The 26,443-nt window shown below is 42.5% G+C and overlaps 1 protein-coding gene across 2 annotated transcripts in view; it reads right to left on the bottom strand.

The window, feature by feature from the left end:
- LOC144505048 (protein KIBRA-like) overlaps nucleotides 1-25,776 on the bottom strand; it is a 115,795-nt gene extending 90,019 nt beyond the window's left edge. For both annotated transcript variants that reach the window (XM_078230757.1, XM_078230756.1), the window contains exon 1: nucleotides 25,132-25,776. In XM_078230757.1, coding sequence (XP_078086883.1) covers nucleotides 25,132-25,265 — 134 coding nt within the window. In that variant the 5' untranslated portion in view covers nucleotides 25,266-25,776. The remainder of the gene's footprint in view (nucleotides 1-25,131) is intronic.
- Nucleotides 25,777-26,443: the final 667 nt, after the last annotated feature.

Raw genomic sequence — 26,443 nt, 5'->3', positions numbered from 1 at the left:
CAATCCAACCACCTCCAGCTATGAAGAGGCACTTCAGAGAGAAAAACAAAACGTTGCTCATGATATTTAATAGCAGGATTAAAATAAATCCAAAATAATATTGTCAGTTCTACCAGTGCATCAGAGCAAAAGACAAATGTTCAGGTTTATGAAAGGAAATTGAGGATAGACATCAAGGGATCGAACTTTCCTGTTCTCGGCAGGAATCAGCTCACATTCCCATCTCTGTTGCCAATCTGACCGTGGCTTGATTTTCACAGGGTTGGGTTATTCACTCTGCATTGAGTCTGCCATCCAATTAGTGGCAATGATGACGGCAGCATGAAAGACCAGGGGAACACGCCATATTCTGGCCTGAATCGACTGCCATTGCCGTGGCTGCCATCTGTGCATAGTCTTTAAAAAATGTCATCAAGTGGCCAGGGCAAATGAGATCTGGGACCCAAGATAGAGTAGGGAAAAGTTGGTTATTAAAATTTAATTGCTGCTTGGTAGTTTTTTTTTGTCCCAAACTGGTACTTTTTTCCCCGATGTGGAGATGCCGGCGTTGGACTGGGGTAAACACAGTAAGAAGTTTAACAACACCAGGTTAAAGTCCAACAGGTTTATTTGGTAGCAAAAGCCACACAAGCTTTCGGAGCTCTTAGCCCCTTCTTCAGGTGAGTGGGAATTCTGTTCACAAACAGAGCTTATAAAGACACAGATTCAAATTACATGAATAATGGTTGGAATGCGAATACTTACAACTAATCAAGTCTTTAAGAAACGAAACAATGTGAGTGGAGAGAGCATCAAGACAGGCTAAAAAGATGTGTATTGTCTCCAGACAAGACAGCCAGTGAAACTCTGCAGGTCCACGCAACTGTGGGAGTTACAAATAGTGTGACATGAACCCAATATCCCGGTTGAGGCCGTCCTCGTGTGTGCGGAACTTGGCTATCAGTTTCTGCTCAGCGACTCTGCGCTGTCGTGTGTCGCGAAGGCCGCCTTGGAGAACGCTTACCCGAATATCAGAGGCCGAATGCCCGTGACCGCTGAAGTGCTCCCCAACAGGAAGAGAACAGTCTTGCCTGGTGATTGTCGAGCGGTGTTCATTCATCCGTTGTCGCAGCGTCTGCATAGTTTCCCCAATGTACCATGCCTCGGGACATCCTTTCTTGCAGCGCATCAGGTAGACAACGTTGGCCGAATTGCAAGAGTATGTACCGTGTACCTGGTGGATGGTGTTCTCACGTGAGATGATGGCATCTGTGTCGATGATCCGGCACGTCTTGCAGAGGTTGCTGTGGCAGGGTTGTGTGGTGTCATGGTCACTGTTCTCCTGAAGGCTGGGTAGTTTGCTGCGGACAATGGTCTGTTTGAGGTTGTGCGGTTGTTTGAAGGCAAGAAGTGGGGGTGTGGGGATGGCCTTGGCGAGATGTTCGTCTTCATCAATGACATGTTGAAGGCTCCGGAGGAGATGCCGTAGCTTCTCCGCTCCGGGGAAGTACTGGACAACGAAGGGTACTCTGTCCACTGTGTCCCGTGTTTGTCTTCTGAGGAGGTCGGTGCGGTTTTTCGCTGTGGCGCGTTGGAACTGTTGATCAATGAGTCGAGCGCCATATCCTGTTCTTATGAGGGCATCTTTCAGCGTCTGGAGGTGTCTGTTGCGATCCTCCTCATCCGAGCAGATCCTGTGTATACGGAGGGCTTGTCCGTAGGGGATGGCTTCTTTAACGTGTTTAGGGTGGAAGCTGGAGAAGTGAAGCATCGTGAGGTTATCCGTGGGCTTGCGGTACAGTGAGGTGCTGAGGTGACCGTCCTTAATGGAGATGCGTGTGTCCAAGAATGCAACCGATTCCGGAGAGTAGTCTATGGTGAGTCTGATGGTGGGATGGAACTTGTTGATGTCATCATAGAGTTGTTTCAGTGATTGTTCACCATGAGTCCAAAGGAAGTCCGCAGCAAACTACCCAGCCTTCAGGAGAACAGTGACCATGACACCACACAACCCTGCCACAGCAACCTCTGCAAGACGTGCCGGATCATCGACACAGATGCCATCATCTCACGTGAGAACACCATCCACCAGGTACACGGTACATACTCTTGCAATTCGGCCAACGTTGTCTACCTGATACGCTGCAAGAAAGGATGTCCCGAGGCATGGTACATTGGGGAAACTATGCAGACGCTGCGACAACGGATGAATGAACACCGCTCGACAATCACCAGGCAAGACTGTTCTCTTCCTGTTGGGGAGCACTTCAGCGGTCACGGGCATTCGGCCTCTGATATTCGGGTAAGCGTTCTCCAAGGCGGCCTTCGCGACACACGACAGCGCAGAGTCGCTGAGCAGAAACTGATAGCCAAGTTCCGCACACACGAGGACGGCCTCAACCGGGATATTGGGTTCATGTCACACTATTTGTAACTCCCACAGTTGCGTGGACCTGCAGAGTTTCACTGGCTGTCTTGTCTGGAGACAATACACATCTTTTTAGCCTGTCTTGATGCTCTCTCCACTCACATTGTTTCGTTTCTTAAAGACTTGATTAGTTGTAAGTATTCGCATTCCAACCATTATTCATGTAATTTGAGTCTGTGTCTTTATAAGCTCTGTTTGTGAACAGAATTCCCACTCACCTGAAGAAGGGGCTAAGAGCTCCGAAAGCTTGTGTGGCTTTTGCTACCAAATAAACCTGTTGGACTTTAACCTGGTGTTGTTAAACTTCTTATTTTTTTCCCATCAGATAAAACTATTTCAATGCTGCCACCTTGTTCCTGCCAAGCTGGAGGCCGCCAGCTTCACAGGGCTCCAAATGGGTGCCTGTTCCCATGAAAATCTCAGGTCACCAGAAAGGAATTCCCCAATGAATTCAACATGCCAAATCAAGAGGTGGGTATCTTCACATTCCCACCCACCCTCCGCTCTTCCCCCACCCTCAGGAAATTCAGCATAGTCAGAACCTAAGGCAGCAGATCGACACGCAGGTCACTGTCACCAAGTAACTTTTTCTGTCCCACCTCTGTTCCCCGGCCCCAAGTATTTATTTATATAAATAGCAAACGACATTGTGAATGGATAGTTAGAAAGGGTGACTGAGGTCAGGTTACTGGGCACAATTTAAGAAACAGTCAAATGATGATCAGGTTTATATTCCAGAACAACATTAAAGTGTCTTCCTCATCTCACCCTACGCATTGATCATAATAAAAACACAATGATCTATCTGGGTATACTGCACGGTGTGCTGGTTTATAATTAAAGCAGCAATATACAATGTGAAACACAATATATCATTCTATTGCTAAGGAACAACCACACTTAATCTTCCATTTATGCTCAAGTGCTACTTTAAATTCAAAACGATGGAAGCTTCATCATATATTTCTTACTCCTTTCCATATGGCTGTTGGACTGATTGCTATTCACCACATAATTACAATGCAGTAAGTGTAGCACAAAGGGATGCATATTCACAGAATAATTAGTTCCTAGCTTTTTTAATATGTCATGAACCTATGGCCCTTTATTTTGAAAATATGGCACTGTAACTTCGAACTAGCATCGTAAAGAGATGGTCCACAGGAATTAGGAGAAATAATTTCATAGAACAATGCAATAGGCAAATAGATACATATTTACCTATCCTTGAAAATTGTGCTGACATTTCTGATCACTGGAGCTGCTTGGGATTTGCATCAAAAGATGCCTCACAGGCCTGTTCCATCGATTTAAAGAGGTTCATGCCCTTTTTTACTGCACTAGCTGCCACAAAGCAGGTAGGTGGAGAGGTCTAGTGAAATTGACAGGCCAGGGAGAAGGTTAAGTAGATAGGATTTTGGGTGTGTTGGGGAGAGAAGAGGAAAAAAAATCAGGTCAGGTGAGTCAGAACTATCCCGCAGGGGTTGGTGTGGAGAGGGTTTTAGAGCCCCAGGGAGGATGGCACTGGCTTCGATCCATGAGTAAGAAGTCTCACAACACCAGGTTAAAGTCCAACAGGTTTATTTGGTAGCAAAAGCCACTTGCTTTCGGAGCGCTCGCTGCTTGTTCGTCAGGTGAGTGGGAGTTCTGTTCACAAACAGGGCATATAAAGACACATATAGGTCCATGAGGGCAGTGGGGGTGGTCGGTTCAGGCAGGGCCCACATGGACAACAATCAGAGGTCAGGGTTAGGGACTGTTGGGGGTGGGCAAGTTCTGTGGGGATTGATCTAGGTGTTTACAATAATTATCAGCAGTTAAAAGTAGTTCTAATTCTTCTAACTTTTTCTGAGTGACCACTGGGATAACCCTGGTGCAACCATCCAAAGTTCACTATTTTAATGGCATTTTCAGATGGTTCCCAGTACAAGTCAATTGTCCAGAGGAAGTTTGCACTTCTGGGCAATTGCCATGCAAACCCTTACTTGAGAACTTCGGAGAAGGATTGCCCAGCGCCTCTTTGGGGTACTACCAGCTCTGAAGTCGCAGTCCATGATTTCTCAACTCATTAGGTGTTTTGCAATTTAGACCAAGACAGAGCAAATTGCTTAAAAATGCAAGGCCACATTGACTAATGGGGTACCACAGGGATCAGCGCTGGGAACCTAGCTATTCACACTATATATTAATGATTTAGGTGAGGGAACTAAATGTAATATCTCCAAATTTGCAGATGACACAAAGCTGGGTGGGAAGGTGAGGAGGATGCAGAGATTCTTTAGCGTGATTTGATAAAGCTGACTGACTTGCCAAATTAATGGCAAATGCAGTACAATTTGGATAAATGTGAGGTTATCCACTTTGGTAGCAAAAACAGGAAAGCAGATTGCTATCTGAATGGCCATAAATTAGGAGAGGGCAATGTGTAATGAGACCTGGGTGTGCTTGCACTCCAGTCACTGCAATTATACAGGGCTTTGGTGAGGCCACACCTGGAATACAGTGTGCAGTTCTGGTCTCCTTATCTGAGGAAGGATGGTCTTGCTCTAGAGCAGGGGTCTCCAAACTACGGCCCACGGGCCGCATCCGGATCGGAGTTTGGAGACCGCTGCTCTAGAGGAAGTGCAGAGAAGGCTTATCAGACTGATTCCTGGGGTGGCAGGACTGACATGAGGAGAGATTGAGTCGGTTAGGATTGTATTTGCTGGATTCAGAAGAATGAGAGGCTCTCATAGAAACCTATAAAATTCTAACAGGACTGGACAGGGTAGATGCAAGAAGGATGTTCCTGAAGGTGGGGGTGTCCAGAACCAGGGATCACAGTCTGAGGATACAGGGGAGACTGTTTAGGACAGAGATGAGGAGAAATGTCTTCACCCAGGGAGTGGTCAGCCTGTGGAATTTGTTTCCACAGAAAGAAAGTAGTTGAGGTCAAAACATTATATGTTTTCAAGAAGCAGTTAGATATAGCACTTGAGGCGAAGGGGATCAAAGGATATGCGAGGAAGGCAGGTCAGGCTGTGGTTGGATGATAAGATTGCCTTGATCATAAGAATGGTGGAGCAGGTTCGAAGGGCCAAGTAGCATCCTTTTGCTCCTATTTTCTATGTTTTCTGTAAGATGAAGTGAAAAGCCAACAAATCACTCTGAGGGGAGCATGAAAAGAGAGACATTTCCCATAACCCAGGGTTATCGAAACTCTCAACTAAGGAAGAGACATTAAAAATTCAAAGTACTGGATATTGAAGCAATGGCTGCCACAGACAGACATGCCCAAAACCTCTTGGAAACTTCAAGGCAAGACTGCTCAGACACTGAAGAGAGATTACAAGTGACACAGATGGTATCATGTGCTTTACTTGGTTCGAGAAGCAATTCAATCAGAAACCTACCAGCAAATCGAGATCTTGTATTAATTGCAGCATCTTCTATATCTGACTGCATCCAAGAAACCAGCTAACCCAAATCGGCCACAGCATATTAAAATCTACACCTCAGTAACAATCAAAGGTGGCTTAACTATACATTCTTTTTACTTAATAAAAAATAGGATGCCATCATCCTTTATTTCTGATATCTGCATGGTGTGTGAATGTCAAATGACTGCATGCTTGATGTTGCTTTTTTTTTCGGGGTTGGTGGTTAATAAATTTGCTCTTCCTTTGACTCAAGAAAATCTAGTTTGATTGGCTACTAATTGCTCATGGCTTAGATAGTTAAGAACATCTTGATTTGGAAAAAGGCATTTCATAATGAAAAAGAAACTTAAACTGCTGCTGTGACCAACCGAGGAGACTGAATAGACGGGGGTCAGTTAACCCCTTCTCCCCTGGTCATATCAAATATAGCAAAAAGAAAAATGGCTAAATACCCTTTGTAGGTCAGAAGGGCAAATCACAATTAAATAAAGGGTAAAGCAAACATCTGGAAGGTAACAAAGAACCCACAGCCCATCATAGTTATTAGAATTTTCTGCAGTGTTCAATCTGGATAACATGCCAACACATGACATTAAGATAAAAGTCAATTATCCTCCACAGCTACGTGTGGGTATTATCTTATATTTGAGGAAATGGCTACACAAAAAGATTGCAGTTGTCAGCCAGCCACGTCTGTATTGTTCACAAATCCTATGGCAAGAAATTAAGAATAGCATGCTTCTGACTGAGGTCATTGAACTGGACTGCCATTTTAATCGACAAGTATCTTAGGCTATTAATATAGATTGGTTGCATTCAGTAATAATGAGTAGCTACTCTGATTTAATTGTGGCACAAGGTTGCATTATCAGTGGCCTTTGTTCAGGATTTGCTGCATTGCGAGTGGTGTATTCACATAACCTTTGCTCACCCCAGTTGAAAAGTTTGTAACTTGTTACATATTTTCAAAGAGGAAAGAACCACTGATCAGCTGAAGCCCTCTGTGACTCTCAATGAAACTCCTTCTAAAGATTAATATTGATCATCCTCAGAAAAGAGGAAAGGGCAGTCAACACATTTGTAATATGTATTCAGCAGCTGTACGGTCTGAGCGATTGAATGTTTCACACTAGCCTAACAAGTTAAATTAGGCTTGTTTGAAGTTTTAATAAAAAAAATAAATAGGAATTAAGTTGATCTTCCTCTACACCCTAGCTATGACTGTAACACTACATTCTGCACTATCTCCTTTCCTTCTCTATGAACAATATGCTTTGTCTCTATAGCATGCAAGAAATAATACTTTTCACTGTATACTAATACATGTGTTTCCATGCTGTAAACTTCTCTGACTCTATGATGTGACACTAATAAAGAACAAAGAAAATTACAGCACAGGAACAGGCCCTTCGGCCCTCCAAGCCTGCACCGACCATGCTGCCCAACGGAACCAAAACCCCCTACCCTTCTGGGGACCATATCCCTCTATTCATGTATTTGTCCAGACGTCCCTTAAAACTCACTATCGTATCTGCTGCCACTACTTCCCCCGGCAGCGAGTTCCAAGCACCCACCACCTTCTCTGTAAAAAATCTGCCTCGTACATCTCCTTTAAACCTTGCCGCTCGCACCTTAAACCAATGCCCCCTAGTAATTGACTCTTCTACCCTGGGAAAAAGCTTCTGACTATCCACTCTGTCCATGCCCCTCATAACCTTGTAGACTTCCGTCAGGTTGCCCCTCAACCTCCATCATTCCAGTGAGAACAAACCAAGTTTCTCCAACCTCTCCTCATAGCTAATGCCCTCCATGCCAGGCAACATCCTGGTAAATCTTTTCTGTACCCTTTCCAAAGCCTCCACATCCTTCTGGTAGTGTGGTGACCAGAATTGAATACTATATTCCAAGTGCGGCCTAACTAAGGTTCTATAAAGCTGCAACATGAGTTGCAAAGGTTCCCAAAACTTGCCATACTTATCCTTCATCCTTACAGGAATATGCTGGTCCTGGATCCCTATCAACTTACACTTGAAAGCCTCCCACATGCCAGATGTCGATTTGCCCTCAAACATCTGCCCCCAATTTACATTCTTCAGTTCCTGCCTAATATTGTTGTAATTAGCCTTCTCCCAGTTTAGTACCTTAACTTTAGGACGACACTTATCTTTATCCATCAGTACCTTAAAGCTTACTGAATTGTGGCCACTGTTCCTGAGCTGCTCCCCTACTAAAAATGGCCATGCTCATTCCCCAATATCAGGTCCAGTATGGTCCCTTCCCTAGTTGGACTATCTACATACTGTTTCAAGAAGCCCTCCTGGATGCTCCTTACAAACTCTGTCCCATCCATGCCCCTAGCACTAGGCGAGTCCCAGTCAATATAGGGGAAGTTAAAATCTCCCACCACAACAACCCTGTTACTTTTGCACCTTGCTAAAATCTGCCGACATATCTGTTCCTCTATCTCCCGCTGGCAGTTGGGCAGCCTATAGTAAACCCCCAACATTGTGACTACACCCTTCCTATTCCTGAACTCTGCCCATATTGCCTCACTGAATAAGCACGCCGAGGTGTCCTCCCGCAGTACAGCTGTGATATTCTCCTTAACCAGGAGTGCAACTCCCCCACCCCTTTTACATCCCCCTCTATCCCGCCTGAAACATCTGTATCCTGGAATATTAAGCTGCCAATCCTGTCCTTCCCTTAACCAAGTCTCTGTAATAGCAACAACATCATAGTTCCAAGTACTAATCCAAGCTCTAAGTTCATCTGCCTTACCTGTTAACATTTCTCGCATTGAAACAAATGCACTTCAGTCCACCAGACCCTCTTTGATTAGCAACTACACCCTGCCTGCTCTTTCTGAGTCCTACTGGCCCTACTCTCTGGTTCTCCTTCAGTTAATTCACCTTTGCTTTGGTTCCCACCCCCCTGCCAAACTAGTTTAAATCCTCCAGTGTGACACTAGCAAACCTCCCGACCAGAATATTTATGCCTTTCCAGTTTAGATGCAACCCATCCTTCTTGTACAGGTCTCACCTGCCCCTGAAGAAACCCCAATGGTCCAGATATCTGAAACCTTCCCTCCCACACCAGCTGTTTAGCCATGTGTTGAGCTGCACTATCTTCCTATTCCTAGCCTCACTGGCACGTGGCACAGGGAGTAATCCTGAGATTACAACCCTAAAGGTCCTGCTTTTTAACTTTCTACCTAACTCCCTAAACTGCTTCTGCAGGACCTCATCACTCTTCCTACCTATATCATTAGTACCAATATGTACCACGACCTCTGGCTGTTCACCCTCTCCCTTCAGAATGCTTTCTGCCCGTTCAGAGACATCCTGGACCCCGGCACCAGGGAGGCAACATATCATCCTGGAGTCTCTTTCATGTCCACAGAAACACCTGTCTGCTCCCCTCACTATAGAGTCTCCTATAACTATTGCTCTAGTGCTCTTTGTCCCTCCCTGCTTAACAACAGAGCCAGCCATACCATGCTCTGGCTGCTGCTGCTGCTGTTAACCCCTGATAAGTGGCCATCTCCCCCAACAGTATCCAAAACGGTATACTTATCAAATAAAATCAAATGGTATCAAGTAAAATCAAAAACATATGGTTACCTGGCAGGGGAGAGTCAATTATCAGGCAGGGGACGAGGCTAGCCCATTGCACTTGGGATATGCTGACGCCTGCGATTGTGGTTTGCCTAGGCTAGGATAAAGGATCAGATTAAACTAAGGCTTTACCTGATGCAATTTTTCAAAGCCATCTCAGCCTTTTGGCTAAGAGGAAGCGTTAGATCAAGCCTGGGAGGCAGTGCAATGCCTCATCCTGTCAGCTTGGATCTTATTTGATCGAGCCCAAGATGGCTTTCAATGTTTTGTCAGCTTGGATCTTGCCTTTCCTTTACGTAGGGACCATGATCGGACTTAATTTGATTTGGCTTTTTTGATTAGAAATAAAGTACCAAAAGGTACCAAAAAAATAAATAAACATATGGCTAAAGGGGTGAAACCATGATCCGGCAGGGGATGAGGCTAGCCCATTGCACTTGGGGTGTGCTGACCCATGTGACTGTGGTTTGCTCTAGCTAGGGTAAAGGATCAGGGTAGCTAATGAGGTTAAACTGATGCTACCTGATGCAATTTTTCAAAGCCATCTCGGCCTTTTGGCTAACATGAAGCATTAAGTCAAGCCCGGGAGGGGGTGCAATGGCTCATCCTGTCAACTTGGGTCTTTTTTGATCAAGCCCAAGATGCGACACAATATCTTGCTTTGTCAGCTAGGATCTGGTTTGTCCCTCATGTGGAGACCATGATTTAGTTGAACTGGCTTTTTTGATTACAATAAAAGCACCGAAAAGTACCAAAAAAAAGGAAATATATGGTTAAAGGCCCATGTTCCGAGATAAAACCATTTGCTTCACCATTTTTTTTCCTTTTTCATTTTTCTCAGTTTCCAGTTGGTGTTGTGACTGGACGGGAACATCCCAGAATGGAACCCTGGTTCAAAAGTCCGTAACTTTTACTGGAACAGAGTCACAGGATTGCTAATTAGTTTTAACAAGAAACAAAATTATTAAACATGAAAAAAATTGGATGATCTAATACTCCTTTACACCACCTTAGCTGAAAAATTACATACATATTTTAAGATTAACATGGATTACAAAGTACATTTAAGCTACAATGTAAAGTCACTGTAAGCAGACAGATTGGCCGTGGTCAAATACACGCTCTGAACCAAAGCATTAGCAGTGTGCATTCTGAACTCCGGTCCTGGTTTTCCTAATGGTTTTTTAAAACAAAGCTTCCATTACTTTTAATAGTGAATCCAGTATCCAGGTTTTATACCAATCTTTTTGGGGATTTTTTTGTCTTGACTGTACAGCCTGTTCACAATTGCTTTAACTCTCAATTTCCAGACCCTATTAAAAAGGCACCAAACTCTGAAGTCTGCTTTCCCACTTCAGCTCTGGCTACTGCAATTGTCTCTTGAATTCAGAACACTTTGTTTACCCTTTCTTGAATTCTTCTGAACAATACCTTGGTCTTTGTTCTCAACTCCAGTCGTCATAAAACATTCTTTCTGTCCCAATTCCCCAGTTATTCTTTCGGAAGCCTGCCTCTTTGCAGCTCCCATCTTGTCCAGTCTTTCTTTTGGCAGAGTTGAGATATGTTCATTTCCTGGTGTCCTTCTTAAACGGCAATAAAATTCAGCTAAACTAAAACTTAAAAGCTTTCCTACCCAACAAGGCCCCCAGTTGCTAAGCAACACCTGCATACTTCTGCTAGCCTATTTACTCTTCAACCCATAGCCTTCTCTAAGCTCAATAGAAACATAGTTAGAATTGAACCAACCCCCAAACATACAAACCCCTTTGTCCAGCATGAATTTAACTAGGTTTTACCCTTCCTTCCACAGAAACATTAAATTAAACCCATTTAAAACTTTAACTTATTTTGAATGTTTACCAATACTTCTTAACACTTCCACACCAGAACTAATGGAACTTAGCAAATAGAACCCTAATGATATGCTTAGTGCTTACAGAATATTCTGTTTTTGTGTCAAACCTCAATTTCATACAAACATATGATAGAGATTTAGGTGCAGAAGTGGGACATTCTGCCCATCAAGCCTGCTTGGCTGTTCAATAAGATCATGGCTGTTCTATTTGTGTTTTGAGTTCCACATTCCCATCTGCCCTGTTAATCTTTGATTCATTTGCCCAAGTAGAATCTATCTACCCCTATTTTAAAATTATTTAGTGATTCCGCTCCCACTGCCATCTGAGCCAGATAGAGAAATCCAAAGTCAGTAACCCTTAGAAACAATTTCTGAGGGCAACCCTAAATTTAAAACAGTGCCCCTCAGTTTCGTTCTAGACTCACCCACAAGAAGAAATATCCTTTAAACATCCACCTTGTCAATTCAGGATCTTGCATACTTCAATTCAGTCAAGAAAAAATTCTTCATAACTCTTTCAGAGTAACTATGAATATAAAGTTGGCAGAACTATCTGAGATTAGTGATTTCAAATCGCTTTGTCAGATGGTTCCCAGCCCAGTGCAATTGTCCAGGGACAGTTAGCCCTTCTGGACAATTGCCAGGTAAACACTTACATGGGAATTTCCAAGTGGGATTCTCCAGTTCAATCCTTAGAATACCCCCCACAAATCCAACAGTGGGGAGCCTGGAAGTTATGACCCAAAGTGTGTGTAAACAACACCTCACCTGATTTATCCAAGGATATCCTTTGTAGCAATGATTTTCACTTGCATCAAGTTAAGTATTGTATTGCTGCACAGCATTTACAATCATGACAGAAATACATTTAACAATGTCCTTGTTTTTATCCTGGGCCATTTACTTTTTTAAAAAAGCAGAAAGGCCTTAAAACACAAAAACTAGACAATCACATTAAACTCAGTACTCTTTATCATTCATGCAATTATCAAGGTAAAAGACTAAAGGGAAAAATAGTAGGTACTTTTAGGAGTACGGTCTGATGGTTTAGAAGTTTAATGTTGTAGTCATTTTCGTACTTTATCATATTATCTGAATATTGCTTCTTAGCCTCTAGATCCAACTGCACCTTGGAATTCTGCAGCCGTTCTCAATTTAAATAATACTCTGCTCTTTTATTCTTCCTGCCAAAGGAAGGATTGCAGGAGCTGACATTGATCGGAGGACATTTACTTCCCAACACAAAATCTGTGTATCTACCATTCTGCAGTGAGGTGACTATAGTTAGCATGTCTGTGGTATTGACACTCTTTGAATTGTATGAGGTTCTGATGTTCTGTCTCCTCTGCTTTCAAATGTCCCAGGCTGTGATCTCCTTTTGTCCATACATCTTTCTTCCCTCCAGTGTTGAAAACAAAGCCTTTATTGTACACCTATGGAGTTATTTTCGCTCTGATAAACTTTATTTAGCCAGCTGTTGCTTTGCTCTTCCTTTTGTCGTTACCAATCAGCCTAGTGCTTTAACTCCAGCTTCAATAAGTGAGAAACTAACATGACGCAAATTAAGTAAATCCTCAGTAAATTTGCAAAAAATGTTAAATACTGCAAAAAATGGGTCATCACTAGGTCAATGTGCTGGACTCATTTACACCCTTAAGCAATCTTTGGAGCACGAGCAAAAGTTATAGCTCATTCATTAACACCAATTCACAAAATTTTGTGCACAATCAGCACATTAGCTAGTTCTAATGTGCACAGCAAATTAAAGTGCAAAATGAGCTGCCAAATTCTTGAGGTTATCAAGTGAGGTTCTCCCAGTAAAACAAAGTCGACTTGGCTAATATACTTTTTCACATGTGGAAATAAACTAAATATTAGGAGCTAGGCATTTACAGGCACAGAATAGTACTGAATTTTGGGACCATTAAACAAAATTAAGACAAAATACAAAAAAAAATTAATCGCATTGCAACTCTCTCCATCATCATTCAATGTTTAGTTTTTCATAGAATGTATTAAGAACGTGAAATTATGTTTATACTACAATAAAAAATGAACACAGAATTAGAAATATTAATACCATCTCAGAAATATGGAGAAGAAAATTGAATCCATGGCACAGCTTTGTAGCAATTTTTGTATTCTACTATTTTAATATTAATATCATGCTGTTCAAAATTAATTGAAATGGATAAAAGAGTGCATTCTAATGATCTACTTTAATGAATAGTAATGGAGATATTAGCCCTGGAGGTTAAGTGATTGCTTATCCTATCACACAAACACAGAACAATCAGAGAAAAATGTGATTAATAGGATTCTCAGAGGTGATTGGAACAGCATTACACAGCCACTAAATCTCACATGGTCCTCTTAAGACAGATCAGACATGCTTCATTTCATGGCATTCAAATCTGAAATCTCTTTTCAGTAAAATTACTATAATAGCCACAATGTCAGTATTAGTCAACCACATATTTCATGAAATTCCAGGGGGAGCATCACCAGGCAAATCATTTTGCAAAAATTATATTTTTATACACACACACTTCCCACCTTCTCCTTCACACTTAAATTAAAATATTAAATCAGCTTAATGAATGTGAGGAGATTGGCTTAAACTCAGAACTGAACTACAGCATTGTCTCGAAAGTAACTAAACACCTCAATGCTGTACTGAAGTGCAGTAATTATTTTCTGGATAAACCGGCTGAACATTGTAGTCCTTTGTCCATGGGCAGTTTTATTTCCTGTACTAGCATATTTATTATTTGTAAATTCACACATGGCTCAACATTCACCTTTGCATCGCTTCCCAAAACTAGAATTGCCCTAAATCTGGGCAAAACTCTCTGGCCTCCACTCAGCATTTTTCTCAGCAGCAGGATCCTCTGGTCCCGGTGTAGGCAATGGGAATTACCACTGAAGCCACCCCATGCTGCCAGGAAACCCCTGGCAGTGCGCCGCCAGTGGGACCAGAGAATCCTGCCAGCATGAACGACCAGAGAATTCCAGTCTTTTATCACTTTGCACAGCTCTTTTGTACCAGTCCAATTTGAAGGGAGAATCAGACAAATTTTATTCTAAGCTTCCTGTTTTCCACCCTGTCAACAGATCTGTAAATTTACATAATGGTTTTGGATTCAATGTTTGATCTGTGATGAATGTTACCTCAGTTAGGGTGACTACTGGGGCATTACAATTGACCTCAGTACCCACAGGTCAGAGAACAAAATTGGCCCACAGTAATACTTCAGAACAGTGGAAATGTTCATTTGTGGAAATCAGGTGTGTCCACATGTTATGCAAGTGAACATGACAAACCTTATCTGCCTGCACCATTCTCAAAATGGCATTAACAATATGACTTCCATCAATGCTGGAAAATCTAAGCAGGTCCAACAGCGCCTGTGGAGAGAGAGCAGAACTAATGTATCAATTTGAAACGTTAGCTCAGTTCTCTCTCCACAGATGCTGTGAGACCTGCTGAGATTTTCCAGCATTTGTAGTAATTTGAATTTACAACTTCAATCAAATTTAATTTGTAGCATTTACACTCTGTATACTTCTTTCAACCAAACCACTAGCATCTCAACCCCAAAGCTCAATGGCAACTCAGATTCTGTCTTAAAATCTCCTCCTATCAACTGTCAGTCTCAGACCATTCTGACATTTTCAACAGCATCCAAACACAAGTTTGCACTGTTTCCTCCACAGTTTAGCCTAAACCAAGAAGCATTTAAAGAAAAGAGGACGCTGGAAAAACTCAGCAGTCTGTGAGCATCGGGAGAAAATCCTAATTTATAAGCATTTATAGACTTTGGAGCATTTGTGTGTTGGAGGCCTAGATGAATTACATGCGGTTCCATGTTATCCATGCCTCCTTTCACAGCTCACCAACTCAGAAATTTCTGTATTTGGAAAGAGAGAAAGAAAGATCACCATTGTGGTCAGCAGCAAGAACAACAAGTAATCCTGAGTGAGTTACCTGAGATTCTGCAACAAGTAGTTTCCAAGGCTTTCATCATTATTTTGCAATGGGTACGTCTCCAATTTATTCTGTTTTTAAAATCAAACCCTCATTTTCAATGTTTCAAAAGCCCCCAAGTTAAAAACTCCTCAATAATATTTATAAAATGTATGCCTGTGAGTAGACATCCAAATCATTTCCAATTTTTAAAATGTTTTTGAGAAAAGAATAAAGGCATAATTTAAAAGATCAATGCATAAAATTGTAATACATAAAATCCAAGTTCACATCCAGCTTCCAAAGTATATGACAATATACTATTGCGAAAATTCAACTTTGGGCACCCTGTACAAGCATACCACAACACAGCATCTGTCACATTCCACTGATTCAATAAGCCTGAAGGCCATTATTTACATTGTTCCAGTTCTGCAAGTATGTTTCTAGCAGTGATAAAATCAATCGGGGTGTTTTGCATTCCAGACATACTTGGATTGCATGCCTAGGTTATTACTTTGTTCATATACAGACACATTTCTGACTCTCACTTACATAATTAGAGATGAGTGTCAGCAGGTTGCTTAGTTATCATAACTCCTATTTAGCCACAAGAATGGTTTAATTGAAGCCAGAACATCACTGACAGCATCACAAAATGAGCACATTATTTAGAAAATAAGCATTTCCTCAGAAAATAAAATGTTACCTAATATAAAACATATATTTGCTGTGTATTACATTGAAACTATCTGCTATAAACCAACAGATTTTATAAACATCCTTTATTTATATGGTGATGGGAGGAGGTAGGTCTGTAGCAGGGAAAAAACTAAACAGTTGCAGGTCTGCTAAAGTCAGAGGCACAGTGCAGTGGCACAGTGGTCAGCTCTGCTGCGTCACAGCACCAGGGACCTGGGTTCGACTCCGGCCTTGGGTGACTGTCAGTGCAGAGTTTGCACATTCTCCCTATCTGCATGGGTTTCTTTCGAGTGCTCTGGTTTTCTCCCACAGTTCAAAGATGTGCAAGTTAGGTGGATTGGCCATTGTCCCTTAGTGTCAGGGGGATTAGCAGGGTAAATACAGGGTGTTACGGGGATAGAGCCTGGGTAGGATTGTTGTCAGTGCAGACTCGATCGGCTGAATGGCCTCCTTCGGCACTGTAGGGATTCTATGATTCTATTTGCAGGCTGCTCCTGAGAATTCACTCTCCACAAAATCTCTCTCTCCAACAATAATCACCCCTTCCTGAGGCAGCTGCCCATGCAAGATTCTGTGAAATGCATAAGATTCAATGCCCGCAATCACTCGGCCATCCCCAGTCATCCAGAGCCTCAAATACTCCTAGGTGAAATACCGATCAATTTGTACTTCTTTCCATTTAGTATCCTGTATTCACTGCACAAGGTGCAGTTTACTCTAGGGAGAAGAGACCAAGCACAGATTGAGTGATTGCTTCATGGAATACCGCAGCTCCATCTGCAAGAGTAACCTCAAGCTTCAGGTACTTGTCTTTCTTATTCACCTTCCACTCTGACCTTGGCTTCCAACACTGTTGTAATGAAAGTCCACAAAGGTTCAAGGAACAGCACCCCATCTTTCGATTAGGCACTTTACAGCCTTCCAGGCTTAATGGTGAATTGAACAATTTCAAATCTTCACCACTGCCCCATTTTTCCTGACAGTAGATGTTGGCAATAATGCTGCTATTTTCATTCACGCCTCCCTTAAACCCTTCTTTTGTTCTTTGCCTATCACACTAACATCACTTGTCTTACATCATCATCCTTTCATCATTTAATATCTTCTGCCTTCAAACTTATCACAGACCTTAACTTTTGTTTTATGTTCCTGCCTTCACGTATGCTTAACTTTTAACACCTCTGACAGAGTCATTGGCCTGAAACACTAACTTTCAGACTCTGCTTTATTTTTGTAGAAAACAATAAATACCAGTTAGATGAACTGTCAAGGAGAGGTCAGGAAGAAGTCCTGAGCTCAAGTGGTCAGTATTGGAACCACTAGTTAAGTTAGTGCAATGTAGATTGTTCCACAGTGCCATAGATTTGCTCTGTACTGCACCAGTATTTTGCACAGAAACCCAAATTTGTATACATCAAACTCCCAGAGGATTCCTGTACTGCCTTCCTCTTTTTGCTATCCTCCAGAATACTTACTATCCCCATGAACTGTCCATGACTGTGGGGCAACCACACCCTGCAACGTGAAATCTAGGAAATGTCCCATATCTCCTGCAGTGATTCCAGCCACTTGACAGCTCAGAAATCTGAAACTCAAGCAGCTAGGGAAACTTTTTGCACATATTATCCACTGGCATTCCCGTGTGGAACAAGAATTGCAAGCAATGGGTCTCAACTGCCCCATCATTTAGTTATGTCTATTTATGTTTCAGTACACTTATGACCGACTTGTGTTTCACTTTAGTATCCCCTTGGCTCCTATTTATTAATTTATAAATCTTATATTCCACTATAAAGGCTTCTATCATTAATCTTTCTTCAAAAGTCTGATTTTTTTTCTAACCTTGCATCATAATTTATTTCTTTGGCACTAGTGATCAGCTTTGTGGTCTTTTGCTGCACCACCTCCAATGTACAGATGTTTTCCTTGAGTATCAGTGGCTAAACCAATCCCAAAATGCAGTTGGTCAAAAACTTCAATACCTGTTGACGTACAAGGGAGGAAACTGACTACTTGACCCTATTTTTGGCTGGAAAAAAATCCACTTGGGATTGGGGAGATGGCAAGATTTCCAGTTGCTATCGTCTGCATGTAATATTCCCCCAGTGGTGCATCAGCTGCATAACACAGTTTAAAAATAAGGGGTCGCTCAATTAAGACTGAAATGAGGCAAATTATTTTCTCTCAAACGGTTGAGAGTCTTTGGAACTCTCTTCCTCACAAGGTGCTGGAAGCAGAGTCTTTGAATATTTTAAGACAGAGATAGACACGTTCACAATAAGCAAGAGGGTGAAAGGTTTCCAAGGGTAAAACGGGAATCTGAAGTCGAGTTTACAATCAGATCAGCCATTATCTTAACAAACAGCAGAGCAGGCTCAAGGGACCAAGTGGCCTTCCCCTGCTCCTAATTCTTATGTTTGTACGTAAAACTGCAAGCATGTGATTTCTAAATATGCAGGCTATTAGCCCCTTACAGATGTTGCAAAATTGGTCATCAAAAGGTTGGAGCTCGTGTTGTGCATACTTGGTCCAGTTGTTAGAGATCTTCAACAGCTTAATTGGTGGTCTTCAAAGGAAACACCAGGTCGCCCACAGAAAGACAATATTTTTTAGTTTCATTTCTATGCAGCTACAAAGAGAAGTGATACAAATACCTCCACAATAAAACTGCAGGTGACTGAAGACCAGGATTGCACCCATTTGTTTGCCTACCTTGCCCATTACACATAGCTGCAGACTAGCTCAACATTGGAGGTGGACAGAATCCTAAGGCCTCAACTAGCGTGCTGTATTGGGACATACAATTGGCATCTGCAGCTCAGTGACTTCTTGCAGATGAAGCTCAAGGTCCAATTGTGATCAGGTCTGAAGGCAACACCTTGAATTGTACTACCATATCACATAAACCAACAACTTGCCCAAATGCTGCGCATCACCAAATAACAATGAATTCCAGTATGCAGAGAACCACAGAACTAGCATATATTTTATAATCTCCCAAGTGTGCAATGTGCTTTGAATAACATAATTTTACAGTTGAAATTTAATTTTTCACCCCACTTCATTCCACAGTGGAAACTCCAAGTGGAGTTGAGAAACTAGTTTAAGGCGATGGCAGACCATTAAGATTCCTTGCAAAGATTGGTTGATATATGCAAAGTAGTTGATGAGAACTAATCATTTGTTTCATGTCCTTTCCACTCTTGGTTCTCACCAACTATTTTGTATACATCAACCAAGATTGCCAATTATCTAATGGTTGTTGAGCCAAAGATAAAGAGGTAACCAAAAGCTTGATAAAAGGTCAAAGGAGCGGGTGATTGAAGAGTAAGGAGATTTATTAATGGAATCCCAGAACATAGGCCTAGATGGCTGAAGGCATCAATAATGGGTCAATGCGTACAGAAAGGCCGGTGTCAGAGGAATGATATCTTTGGAAAAGGTTAGAAATATAGAGAGGCAAAGCCATAAAGATTTAATCATCAAAATGGCAATCTTAAAATTGGAGATGCTGGGGACAAGACGACAATGTAAATCAGCCAAGACAAGGGCAAAAGGTTACAGGCCTAGTGTGAGATAGGATACTAATAGTAGTTTTGGAGGAATTGACGATTACAGAAGAGCACCGATCTGTTAATGTTGCAAATGCTGTGATAATTGAATGAATGCTGTAGTTATGATTACAGGCACATATATAAGAACCAGTTTCCACCAATTGGGGGAGAACAATGTGGAAGGGAAAAGTAGTATGCACTTTTGTTACACTGGGTTTTGTGAATGAACCGATGAAAATAGTCTAGCTCCAGCTTCTTCCTTTATCTGACAGATAAATTCACTAAATAAGTTCACTAAATTAACAGATTGGCCATAGTTGACTTTCAGTTTAACAAAGGCATGGAAAAAACTTTCAGTAAGAAATTGACTCAGGCAGTGGGGTGGAGGTGGGCAATAATATAGAGATGCAAGTACACAGTTTTTATGATGGAGAAATATGGGGTTAAAAGATCAGGTCAGAGTCGAATAGAAAGCTGTAATTGCAGACATTCTGATTCGGCTGACATAATGGCCAAGGAAAGAAAATTGACAGCAAAGGTACAGAATTTGTGGCATGGGTTGAAATGTTTTGGTTTCTACCTTGCCAAACTTGAATGGCAGGAAACTGGGGGTTCTCTAGAACAAGTAGTCTTGAGGGTCCATTAATGTAGAGGTAGTGGACATGGTGAAGAGATAGAGCTAAGTTCCAAAGCACATGTGGGGAAGTCAACCCTATGTCTTTGGATGATGTTGCAAATGGATACAGTGTAGTTAAGGAATAGAAGTGGACAGACACAGATCCTTGTGGATTCCAAAGGTAATGGTGGAGGCACAGGAAGAGAAATCATTGTTGAATATGCTCTAGATAAGATGGAACCAAGTAAGGACACTGAACTGAAAATTAGAGGAAGGGCACTGAAGGAAGATGGTGTGGTTTATTGTACCAAAAGATGCAAAGAGATCAAGGAGGTAAATGAAACATAATGTACAATAATCAATCACAAAGGTTATTGAGTCATAATGACAAAGAGATTGTTCAACCCATCAAGCACATACCTGTTCTCTGAAAAGCAATTCAGTCAATTCCATTCACCTGCTCTATCCACGTAGTCCTGCAAGTTTATTTTGCTCAAGTACTCATCCAATTTCCTTTTGAAATTATTAATCATCTCAGCCACACTCATAGACAGCAAGTACCAGGTCATTATAACTCACTCAAAAAACATTCCTCATATCGCCTCTTGCCCAAAACCTTAAATCGGTATATCCTCCAGATCTTCCACATCAGCTGCTGGGAACAGCTTTTGTCTACTTTATCTAAACCTGTCATAATCTTGTATACCTCTTACCAAATCTCCCCTCAATCTCCTTGGCAGCAAGGACAACAATCCAACTTCTCCAACCTAACCCTCAAGTCTGGAACTTTTCTAGTAAATCTCCTCTGCATGCTCTCATAGACTGTTATATCTTTCCCAATGTGTGGTGACTAGAACTGGATGCAATACTCTTCTTCTGGCCTAACCGTAGCTTTTTTGCAATTTAGCATAACTTCCCTGTTCTTGTGCTCAATACAGTAAAATGTTACCTGGCATGCTCTGAAAATGGGAGTAGTTAATCAAATATACCTGTTAACTAGTGGAAGCAAGTTGCGTTCTGTGTTTTCATCCAATCAGAAATCTCCTGGGTGATCTTGCAGGAGTGGAGGCTTCCCAAGAGGTGCAGGAGCATGTGAATTGAGTGAACAGTGCCAAGGGAACATGGTGCTGCAGTGTAGTGGGAGGCTCTGGAATGAGGACAACTACCAGTGAGTCTGACTATTACGAGCAGCTGTCTGAAAATGGGACAGGTAACAACTGTTAGCACCAATTTTTGAGGGATGATCGACATCTCCAGTCAGATAACATATACTTTGCTAGCTGTTCCCTCAATATGTCTAACTACCTTCAAAGATCTAGGCCTCCAGATCCCTCTGTTCCTGTACACTTATAAGAACTGTGTCTATTTGCCCCTAACTATTCCTTCTGCCAAAACACATCATTTCACACTTCTCTGTATTAAATTCCATCTGCCTCACCTGGCCATTCTGCTAGCCCATGATCTGTTGGAGTCAATTTGTATCATCCTCACTGTCAGCCACAACTCCAAATTTGAAATATTATAGGTGAGTCTTTTGTGATTATGATTAGGGCTAATTCAGCATTATGGTAAATATGGAAATCTGATTACTGATTCAAACATGGAATTGTGGCATGGATTTGAAAGATGAAAACAGGTTAAAAATATGAGGAAAGGAAGGCTGGAGATGGGGCTGTAGCTTATAATGGCAGAGAGGTCGAAGCTGGAATTTTGAAATTGATGGCAACTTTGAAAGGGAAAGACCAATACCTGTAAAGGAAGGAAACATTTGCAATGTCAGATAACATGAAGCCCTGGAAGGGATACTGGGTGGTCACCAGTTTTATGAGAATGGAGCCATGGGAGCTGGTGGGAAAGCAAGCAAGGACATTTGAAGCCTACAAAGGGATATAAACCAATTAAGGCAAGAAGATAGCAGACAGTCAATGTGGGGCAAAATAGTACGCCTGTGGATTTGGAACGTTTGAAAATTTGCAAAGGATGACCAAGAAACTGAAATATAAAAACAGATTGTAAAACTCTTTTCATAAAAAAAAGCAAAAGAAAATGTGGGTCTCTTTGCAGAGGCTAGAAAATTACAAAAGGGCATCAGGAAATTGCAGAGATATTCAACCAATATTTTGAGCAGAAGACACAGAACTGGAAATTGTGTGGAACTAAGAGTCTAGTAAGAGTGAGGAACTTAAAATAACTAATAATAAAAAGTAATAAAAATAAATTAATGGGACTAAAAGTCAACAAATCATCTGGACCTGATGAAACCTATGGTTTCAAATCGAGTAGAATTTAAGGATGCATCGATCTTGATCTTCCAGAATTCCCAAGATTTTAGAATGGTCCCCATGAATTGAAAGGAAGCAAACGTAACATTGCTGAGAGAGGAGGGAGAATGAGGAACCCATAGGACAATTAGACTGGCATCAGTAGCAGGAAAAATGCTAAAATCAACTATTAATAACATAATATTAGACAGAGCCATTGGTTTTATGAAGGAAAATAGTGCTTAACAAATCTATTAGTGTTTAGCTGGGTAGATTACAGAGAACCATTGGTTGCAGTGTATTTGTATCTTTAGAAGATATTAGATAAAATGTCAAGATTAGAGCCTACATGACTGAGGGTTAATATTATCATGCTTGAGGATTGATTAATAGACAGAAAACAGAGTGAGAATAAATAGATCATTTTCAGAATAGCCATGTCTAACTCGTGGCCTGTGCAAGGATCAGTACTCTGGTCTCTGCTATTTCTAATCTATATCAATGACTTAATGAAAGGACTGACTGTATTATATCCAAGCTTGCTGATCACAAAGAAAAGAATTAGAAGCAGGAATACAGGCCATACAGTCCATCAAACCAGTTCTGTCATTTAGGGGGATTTTACATCAACTCCCCTTCCCCACCCTGCTCCCATCACTCAATTCCTTTAGTGCACAAAAAAATCTATTATCTCGGTTTTGAATACACAATAACTGAATATCTACAGCCTACTGAAGTAGGAAATGCCAAAGATTCACAATTCTGAGTGAAGACATTTTTCCTCATCTCAGGCCTACTGGCCAACACTTGACCCAGAAACCATGGTCAGGATTTTCACAAAGTCAATTTTAAAAATTGCATGCAGAACCTGATGTGAAAGTCCTGCCCCTATTTCCAACAAATCCAATTTTTGCTGGTAGGGGAAAGAGGGTGGTGTGATTCACACGGGACACACACACACTCAAATTCAACCGGGCTATTTGAATTCAGTGCTGAGTTCAAATAGATTCCATTTCGGAGGTTTCTGACTTTATTGGGAGTCACAGGGCAGCATGGTGGCACAGTGGTTAGCACTGCTGTCTCACCCTGCCAGGAACCCAGGTTTGATCCCCAGCTTGGGTCACTGTCTGTGTGGAGCCTGCATGTTCTCCCCGTGTCTGTGTAGGCTTCCTCCAGGTGCTCCAGTTTAAAGGAGTGAAGCCAGGGTCTTGAAAGGGATATCAACCAGATTGCAGACAATAACATTTTTCTAGGGACAAAGGGGAGGTCTGGCCAGTCAACAGCGACATAAATAATGCAGTGAATGGAGGGCCAAATATTTTGAACATACCCGAATTTGGAATCAGGGCAACGCAAGAAATACAGCAACAAATTACACACAACAAGCTTCCACAAACAGCAGTATGATAATAAACAAGCATTAGTTTTAAATGTTAATTTCACAGTAACTTCATTGTAGTGTTAATGTAAGCCTACTTGTGACTAATAAATAAACTTTAACTTTACTTTAATGGAGGTGTCTGACAAATAACAGGGCAAAAACAAAATACTGTAGAAACTCAGCAGGTCTGACAACATCTGTGGAGAGAGAATAGAGCCAACGTTTCAAGTCTGGATGACTCTTGCATCACTACATTCTGCACCCTCTCCTTTCCCTATGTACGGTATGCTTTGTCTATATAGCACAAGAAACAATACTTTTCACTGTATACTTACGTATCATAGAAATCATCATAGAAACCCTACAGTGCAGAAGGAGGCCATTCGGCCCATCGAGTCTGCACCGACCACAATCCCACCCAGGCCCTACCCCCTCATTTTTACCCGCTAATCCCTCTAACCTACGCAACTCAGGACTCTAAGGGGCAATTTTTAACCTGGCCAATCAACCTAACCCGCACATCTTTGGACTGTGGGAGGAAACCAGAGCCCCCGGAGGAAACCCACACAGACACGAGGAGAATGTGCAAACTCCACACAGACAGTGACCCAAGCCAGGAGTCGAACCCAGGTCCCTGGAGCTGTGAAGCAGCAGTGCTAACCACTGTGCTACCGTATGTGACAATAATAAATCAAAACAAATTTTGAGTCAAAACGTTGGCTCTCTCCATAGATGCTATCAGATCTGCTGAATTTCTACAGCATATTCTGCTTTGTTTGATTCCAGCATCTGCAGAGTATTTTGTCTTTATCTTAGTAACAGGGGCATCTGGCCTGAATACGGCATCTTGAATTGGTCAGTTTGAGAAAATGTAAAACTGCTCAGCAGTTAACCTGCAAGACGATATAAAAACCACAAGAGACTGAAAGTGCCCTTCAACCCCACTGGCTGAGGGTTAGTTACTGGCAGCTACTTCGTTTCATGTTTGAGAAAGCAAAAATCAGACAATTGTACAGCTTGTGAGTTGTTTCGCAAGCGCCTGCATTATTGTGTCAAGCTGATTCTGCCTCAGCGAAAAAAGCTTCTCGTACATTATCCCATTATTTTAAATTGCAATGCTTCTTTTGCTATCCGGCCAGCCAGCCGAGGAAGGTTAAGCAGGTGCCTTGGAATGACCTCGAAAACTTGCAGAATGGAATGCAGCGCATGCGCAGGTGCTTCGCTGCCTCGGGGAAACATCACGCACGCGCACCAACCGGCGGTTCGGCCGCGCCGGCGCAATGTTGCCGCCGGCGGGACCTTATTTGGCAAGGGGGGGGGGGGAGGAGGAGGTTGGTAACCAAGGCCTAACCCACCTGTCGCGGGGATCTACCCAGCTGGTCCGCTTGGCGTTGTGGTCGATGTAGTAGAGCTTGCCGTCGAAGTCGGTCGCCTCTTCCCAGCCGGGCGGCAGGGGCAGCTCTCCATGGCCCTTGTTCGACCTGGGCATGGCGAGCGGCAGGAGGTGCTCAGCGACTCCAGCTCCGCCATCGGCAAGTGAGGAGGGGAAGAAAGGCCGAGTGGTCGCTGCCGCTCCGCGCCGGCGGCGCTTCGCCTGGAAACATTCCCCCTCCTCCTCCTCCTCCTCCCCTCTTCGAGTTGTCGAGGACGGTGTTTGGATGTTTTCCTTTCCTCACACCTCCATGTTCGGCCGGGCCGGAGTTGGGGGGGGGGGGGGGGAAGAGAAGCTCGAGCTCGGAGCCCCGCTCGCGCTTCCAACCGAAACGCACAGGCTCACGCGCCCCCACCTCAAATATCACCGTCCCGTTACTGCGGGGGGGGGAGGGAGGGAAGGGAAATATTAAACTTTTTTTTTGGATGCGGGAAGGAGTGTGCTAACTTTCCTCGCTGTCTGGGAAGGGAATGTTCTTTTCCCCGTCGCCTGTAGACCGTTGCCACCGCCGAGCAGCAGCTTCCGAGCGCTCTCCGCTCACTGCATGGCGTCATCCAGGTTGTCAGTCAGGTACCTTTCTACCGTAATTACACCAAAAGCTGCGACACACACACATAGCGCTTGCCGTAATGCTCCTAAAAAGCCCCACTGTTTCCCCCCCCCCCTTTCCTTAATTTCGCCAGCCCCACCTTTTAAGGTTGAATCAAATAACAAGTGCAGAAAAGATTTACTAGGATGCTACCGAGACTTGATGATTTGAGTTATAAGGAGAGGCTCTAGATAGACTGGGACTTTTTTTTTCCCTGGAGTGTGGAAGGCTGAGGGGGTGATCTTCTCGAGGTCTATAAAATAATGAGGGGCATAGATCAGCTAGATAGTCAATATCTTTTCCCAAAGGTAGGGGAGTCTAAAACTAGAGGGCATAGGTTTAAGGTGAGAGGGGAGAGATACAAAAGGGTCCAGAGGGGCAATTTTTTCACAGAGAGTGGTGAGTGTCTGGAACAGCCTGTTCCGAAAGCTAGTGGTTTTTGCTACCAAATAAACCTGTTGGACTTTAACCTGGCATTGTAAGACTTCTTACTTTGGAACAAGCTGCCAGAGGTAGTCATAGAGGCGGTTTTGTCCTTTAAAAAGCATTTAGACAGTTACATGGGTAAGATGGGTATAGAGGGATATGGGCCAAATGTGGGCAATTGGGATTAGTTTAGGGGTTTAAAAAAAAAGGGCGGCATGGG

The sequence above is a fragment of the Mustelus asterias genome, chromosome 16 (assembly GCF_964213995.1).
Source record: "Mustelus asterias chromosome 16, sMusAst1.hap1.1, whole genome shotgun sequence".
Classification (NCBI taxonomy): Eukaryota; Metazoa; Chordata; class Chondrichthyes; order Carcharhiniformes; family Triakidae; genus Mustelus; species Mustelus asterias.
The sequence above is the reverse complement of the archived record's forward strand: the minus strand, read 5'-3'. Positions and strand labels throughout refer to the sequence as shown.